Source organism: Nerophis lumbriciformis, linkage group LG27 (assembly GCF_033978685.3).
Source record: "Nerophis lumbriciformis linkage group LG27, RoL_Nlum_v2.1, whole genome shotgun sequence".
Lineage (NCBI taxonomy): Eukaryota > Metazoa > Chordata > Actinopteri > Syngnathiformes > Syngnathidae > Nerophis > Nerophis lumbriciformis.
Genome location: NC_084574.2, coordinates 34,447,797 through 34,455,200, shown reverse-complemented (window position 1 = coordinate 34,455,200; position 7,404 = coordinate 34,447,797). Strand labels below are relative to the sequence as shown.

The 7,404-nt window shown below is 40.3% G+C and overlaps 1 protein-coding gene across 2 annotated transcripts in view; it reads right to left on the bottom strand.

Moving 5' to 3' along the window:
- Positions 1–207: 207 nt before the first annotated feature.
- The window catches only part of pycr1b (pyrroline-5-carboxylate reductase 1b), a 28,253-nt gene continuing 21,056 nt past the window's right edge, over positions 208–7,404 (bottom strand). For both annotated transcript variants that reach the window (XM_061988064.2, XM_061988065.2), the window contains exons 6-9: positions 6,580–6,693; positions 6,216–6,308; positions 1,039–1,202; positions 208–819 (exon numbers count right to left, since the gene is read on the bottom strand). In XM_061988064.2, the coding sequence (XP_061844048.2) occupies positions 657–819; positions 1,039–1,202; positions 6,216–6,308; positions 6,580–6,693 (534 nt within the window). In that variant the 3' untranslated portion in view covers positions 208–656. The remainder of the gene's footprint in view (positions 820–1,038; positions 1,203–6,215; positions 6,309–6,579; positions 6,694–7,404) is intronic.

The following is a 7,404-nucleotide window of genomic DNA, read 5'->3' as shown; positions in this document are numbered from 1 at the left end:
TGTTGATTTAATAAAAAAAAAAAACCTGATACCGATAATAAAAAACCGTAGCCGGAAATTTCCGATATTACATTTTAAAGCATTTATCGGCCGATAATATCGGCAGGCCAATATTATCGGACATCTCTAATGAGAAGCTAATATTTCCTGAGAAATGCTTCATCCTGGCAGACAGCAAGCATGCAAATAACCTTGCAGAATAAGAGCATCAGAAACACACCATCCTTTAATCAGTTTGTTTCAGGAAATACATTGTTCTATTACAAGACAATCTTCAGATCAATTAATTGAAAAAGTAGCAAAATGCAAGAGTAGGATGAAGATCTCCGTAAAACCTGTAGATGTTACTGTCAAATGTGTTGAGTTTTTTTCCTTCTTTATTATGCATTTTCGGCAGGTGCGACTTATACTCCGAAAAATACGGTACTTCAAATAGAATAACAATAAAGAGCAAAATATGTTGCTAAAATTCTTTGGTGTCCATCGAAGAGAGAAAACATGAAATGCAGAACAGATCACTTGCGTGTGTGTGTGTGTATAAACACAATAGACACCTGAAAAAGCGATGGCACCTCCGATGTCACACAGGACCCAAGCAGGAATCAATTGATGTTCGTTTCAGACGTGTCCATCTGTGTGGTGGTGTTCATGTACGCTCAGTTCTTCTTCTTCACGCCAGAGTTTCGATTGTTGAACAGGCTGAGTCCTGATCGGCCGTTTCCATTGGTGACGCCGGGCTGCTGCAGCACTTTGTCCAATGTGGTCTTCTTAATGGCGGCAGGGGAAATGCGCTCCTGGTCGGCCAGAGACTGCAGCTCCCTGCAAGAGGAAAATGATGAAGGTATTTCAGTGAAGTCTTATTCATACCACAATCGTTGTTGGACTGTAAACTTACATCTCACACACTCACAAAAGGCATCATTTAACCCACAACTTGTATTTATATTCGTGTAATTTATGCATAATTCAAAGTAAAACATGCTGAGTGTCTGGCAAGTAAAATAATTGCTCTGGTTTGCATTTCCAGGACCTTCTTACCTTGTCCTGATACACGAGGCCTCCACTGCATTGATGAGGAGGCTGCGGAAACCCCCACTCTCCATGACATGAAGCGCATGGATGGTAGCGCCACCTGGTGAGCAAACATTGTCCTTCAGCTGGCCAGGATGCTGCTCAGAGTCCAGCAGCATTTTGGCTGCTCCCTGCACATAAAAGAAGAGAAAGTAAAGTACAGTACATCTGCAAGTATTCGAAAAAAGGAAATGCAACCCCCCTTTTAAAGGACACTTTGTGATTGAAGTTATTTTTAATGCTACAAACCAGAAAGTTGAATGTAAATGAACATTTTGGCGAGTTAGAAAAAACAACGATGTCATAAAGCAATATAAGGATACCAGAACATATGTGCATGTATTCTTAATGTAACACACACACACTTTCTCATTTCAATGCGTTTTTTATTTTTACATATATTTACATTGTAGATTGTCACTGAAGGCATCAAAACTATGACACCTGTGAAATGAAAACCATTTCAGGTGACTACCTCTTGAAGCTCATCGAGAGAATGCCAAGAATGTGCAGAGCACGCACGCACACAAAATAAATAAATAAATAAATAAATGTATATATCAGGGCTGGGCGATATGGCCTTTTTTTAATATCTCAATATTTTTATGCCATGTCACGATACACGATATATATCTCAATATTTTGCCTTAGCCTTGAATGATGCATATACAAACCCCGTTTCCATATGAGTTGGGAAATTGTGTTAGATGTAAATACAAACGGAATACAATGATTTGCATTTTCAACCCATATTCAGTTGAATATGCTACAAAGACAACATATTTAATGTTCAAACTGATAAACATCTTTTTTTTTTGCAAATAATCATTAACTTTAGAATTTGATGCCAGCAACACGTGACAAAGAAGTTGGGAAAGGCGGCAATAAATACTGATAAAGTTGAGGAATGCTCATCAAACACTTATTTGGAACATCCCACAGGTGTGCAGGCTAATTGGGAACAGGTGGGTGCCATGATTGGGTATAAAAACAGCTTCCCAAAAAATTCTCAGTCTTTCACAAGAAAGGATGGGGCAGGGTACATCCCTTTGTTCACAACTGCGTGAGCAAATAGTCAAACAGTTTAAGAACAACCTTTCTCAAAGTGCAATTGCAAGAAATTTAGGGATTTCAACATCTACGGTCCATAATATCATCAAAAGGTTCAGACAATCTGGAGAAATCACTCCACGTAAGCGGCATGGCCGGAAACCAACATTGAATGACCGTGACCTTCGGTCCCTCAGACGGCACTGTATCAAAAACCGACATCAATCTCTAAAGGATATCACCGCATGGGCTCAGGAACACTTCAGAAAACCACTGTCACTAAATACAGTTTGTCGCTACATCTGTAAGCGCAAATTAAAGCTCTGCTATGCAAAGCGAAAGCCATTTATCAACAACATCCAGAAACGCCGACGGCTTCTCTGGGCCCGAGATCATCTAAGATGGACTGATGCAAAGTGGAAAAGTGTTCTGTGATCTGACGACTCTACATTTCAAATTGTTTTTGGAAATATCCGACATCGTGTCATCCGGACCAAAGGGGAAGCGAACCATCCGGACTGTTAGACGCAAAGTTCAAAAGCTAGCATCTGTGATGGTATGGGGGTGCATTAGTGCCCAAGGTATGGGTAACTTACACATCTGTGAAGGCACCATTAATGCTGAAAGGTACATACAGGTTTTGGAACAACAGATGCTGCCATCTAAGCGCCGTCTTTTTCATGGACGCCCCTGCTTATTTCAGCAAGACAATGCCAAGCCACATTCAGCACCTGTTACAACAGCGTGGCTTCGTAAAAAAAAAAGAAAAAAAAAAAAAAAGAAAAAAAGTACAGGTACTTTCCTGGGTCGCCTGCAGTCCAGACCTGTCTCCCATCGAAAATGTGTGGCGCATTATGAAGCGTAAAATACGACAGCGGAGACCCCGGACTGTTTAACGACTGAAGCTCTACATAAAACAAGAATGGGAAAGAATTCCACTTTCAAAGCTTCAACAATTAGTTTCCTCAGTTCCCAATCGTTTATTGAGTATTGTTAAAAGAAAAGGTGATGTAACACAGTGGTGAACATGCCCTTTCCCAACTACTTTGGCACGTGTTGCAGCCATGTAATTCTAAGTTAATTATTATTTGCAAAAAAATAAAGTTTATGAGTTTGAACATCAAATATCTTGTCTTTGTAATGCATTCAATTGAATATGGGTTGAAAAGGATTTGCATATGATTGTATTCGGTTTATATTTACATTTAACACAATTTCCCAGCTCATATGGAAACGGGGTTTGTAATCACAGCAGTATGATGATTCTATGTGTCTACATTAAAACATTCTTGTTCATACTGCATTAATATATGCTCATTTTAAACTTTCATGCAGAGGGAAATCACAACTAAGTCAATTGACCAAAACTGTATTTATTGAACAGTTATTAAGCAGTGGCACAAACATTCATGTCATTTCTAAACAGAAAGTGCAAGAGTGTCAGAGACATTTTAAAACAAGCTATGAGTGCACTTTTGTGCATGATGTCACTGAGATAACATATCAAAACAACACTAAAATGCACTTTTTGTACAGAACGCCACTACAATAATTAAAAACAAATAAAGTGCACTTTTGTGTATGATGTCACACAAGATATTTCAATAAGTGTCAAATAAAAATGAGCTGCATAATAGGAAATTAAATTGTGTATGCCCTTCACTATGTGGTAGGTTCCTGCGGACGTTATCTCCTTCTGTTGTTGACTATTTTTTTCATACGGTGTTGATGTGGAAATGGTTGCCTCGGCATTTTGTTGGTGTGGCACCGAACGGAGATGTTGACATGCGGAGTAAGCACTCTTCATTCTCTAGCAGGTGACTTTTCAAATGATGCTACATATTAGCAGTAATGCTACTTTTTGTAGCAACGCTTTTGCCCCACACTTGACAAATTACGGTTGTCTGTTCGACATATTCCCGCTTGAAGCCAAACCACCGCCAGACGATGGACCCTCTGCTGTTTTTCTTGGGAATTAATTCTTCCTTCATTGGTTACCAGATTCGCATCTTCTTTCTCTCGTATTACCACTCGCACCACAGCTAACGTTACCCATGCCACTACCTCTCTGCTCCGCGAGGGCGTATTCGTATGTAAGAAGGTGTGCTTGTTTTATGTCTCTGTGAGAAGGAGAGACAAGAAAAAATGAGAAACGCCTGTAGTGTAATGCCCGCAGCTAAAAGCAACTGCGTGAGAACGTATACTCGAATATCACGATATAGTCATTTCCAATATCGCACAGAGACAAACCCGCGATATATCGAGTATATCGATATACCGCCCGGCCCTAATACACACACACGCATATATACAGCGGGGCAAAAAAGTATTTAGTCAGTCACCAATTGTGCAAGTTCTCTTTAAACAGATGAGGCCTGTAATTTTCATCATAGATACACTTCAACTATGAGAGACAAAATGAGAAAAGAAATCCAGAAAATCACACTCTTGATTTTTAAATATTTTTTTGTGCAAATTACTGTGGAAAATCAGTATTTGGTCAATAAGAATTCATCTCAATACTTTGTTATATACCTTTTGTTGGCAATGACAGAGGTAATTTCTGCAAGTATTCAAAAGGTTTTCACACACTGTTGCTGGTATTTTAGCCCACTCCTCCATGCAGATCTCCTCTAGAACAGTGATGTTGTGGGGCTGTCGCTGGGCAACATGGACTTTCAACTCCCTCCAAAGATGTTCTACGGGGTTGAGATCTGGAAGCTGGCTAGGCCACCCCAGGACCTTGAAATGCTTCTTACGAAGCCACTCCTTCATTGCCCAGGTGGTGTTTGGGATCATTGTCATGCTGCCCCGTTTCATCTTCAATGCCCTTGCTGATGGATGGAGTTTTTCCACTCAAAATCTCACGATACATGGCCCCATTCATACTTTCCTTCCCACTGATTAGTCATCCTGGTCCCTTTGCAGAAAAACAGCCCCAAAACATGATGTTCCACCCCCATACTTCACAGTAGGTATGGTGTTCTTTGGATGCAACTCCGCATTCCTTCTACTCCAAACAAAACAAGTTGAGTTTTTTACCAAAAAGTTCCATTTTGGTTTCATCTGACCATAGACATTCTCCTATTACTCTTCTGGATCATCCAAATGCCCTCTAGCAAACTTCAGACAGGCCTGGACATGTACTGGCTTAAGCAGGGGACATGTCCGGCACTGCAGGATTTGAGTCCCTGGCAGCATAGGGTGTTACTGATGGTAGCCTTTGTTACTTTGGTCCTAGCTCTCTGCAGGTCATTCACTAGGTCCCCCCCGTGTGATTCTGGGATTTTTGCTGACTGTTCTTGCGATCATTTTGACCCCCGGGGTGAGATCTTGCATAGAGCCCCAGATTGAAGGAGATTATCAGTGGTCTTGTATGTCTTCCACTTTCTTATAATTGCTCCCACAGTTGATTTCTTCACACCAAGCTGCTTACCTTTTGCAGATTCAGTCTTCCCAGCCTGGTCCAGGTCTACAATTTTGTTTCTGGTGTCCTTTAACAGCACTTTAGTAGAGTTTGGAGTGTGACTGTTTGAGGTTGTGGACAGGTGTCTTTTACACTGATAACGAGGCCAAAGTTCCATCAACGTCCCACTGGGGTGAGTTTTCCTTGCCCGTATGTGGGCTTTGTACCGAGGATGTCGTTGTGGCTTGTGCAGCCCTTTGAGACACTTGTGATTTAGGGCTATATAAATAAAGATTGATTGATTGATTGATTGAAAGTTACAGGTCTGTAAAAGCCAGGAATCTTGCCTGTTTGTAGGTGACCAAATACTTATTTTACAGAGGAATTTTCCAGTTGATTCAAATCCTACAATGTGATTTCCTGGATGTTTTCCCCAATTCTGTCTCTCATAGTTCAACTGTACCAGGCGTCTCATCTTTTTAAAGTGGGAGAACTTGCACAATTCGTAGCTGACTAAATTCACACCCACACACACACAATATGAATAAATGATAAACAATATAATAATTATTTACATGTATAATTGAATAAAAAGGTGGCCAGATATTCCCGCCTCTGATTCTGTATGTACAATTGACCGCTAGTGGGTGACAGAATGAAAAACACAAAATGAATGAAGACAACTGACCAATAGGGCCTGAGCTCCGAGTCGGACAGCGAGTCTCCTTGGCAGACCCATCTTCACTCCTCCATCTGCTAGTGCATCCAGTGCTGTGAACGCCTGTGTCAACCCCGCACACATATTATTATAGTACATATCTTACTTATATCTATTCATACTATTATTTGTTCAATGCAGTCAAACAGGATGTAGTGTGCACTGTCAAGTATTAAATGAAATGTGACAAATTTGGAGTGAAGCAGTCTTAAAAGGTAGCTGATGTAAGGAGTTGTTCTTTGTATTATTTTCTTTTTATTTGTGTTTTCTATGTTCTTTTGTGTGTTCTGTATACAGTGTGAGTGACATAGACATAAGCAGTTAAGTTGCTTACATAAGCGGGTCCACTGCCGCTTAGCCCGGTGACGGCGTCAATGAGGTCCTCCTCCACCTCAGTGCAGTATCCTACACTGGCCATCAACTGCTCCAACAACTTACCATCCTCCACCTGACAGTAAAAACATCATCAGAAATATAAATATAAATATATATATATATATATATATATATATACACATATATATATACATATACATATATATACATATACATATATTACAAATCTTTCAAATCTAAATGATAAAACAAAAAAGAGCACACTGTTGAAACAATAGGAGTATTTAAAAACCAGCGCTCTCATGTAAAAAGAGTTTGCGTGGCTTTCCTACTAAATACGGACGTACGATCAAATCCAGAAAATGGCGTACGCCGGTAAACATTTAGATGTATGAAAGTGTTTGCAGGCATAAATCCAAGCACATTCCTTGGTTACATCGCAATCTACTTGGAATCCTATGCAGAGATGTGAAATGGTAAATGGATTATACTTGTATAGCGTTTTTCTACTTTCAAGGTACTCAAAGCGGTTTGACACTATTTCTACATTCACACACTGGTGGTGGAAGCTGCCATGCAAGGCGCTAACCTGAGCCACATCGTCCAATGGCACGCCCAGACCACATTCCCTTATTCATATGCAAATCATATCGAAAATAGCCATGTGCATGAGCTCGGCACGTTCAGACCAATCACAAGACAGTAGGATGTGCTTCTTTCTCATCTTTCGAGCAAACCGCAGAGCGATTGTCAGCCTGTCATTAATTGCCGTGTCTTCAGAGAACTGAACACAGGTGGAAATAAAACAAATAAGGAAGAAGGT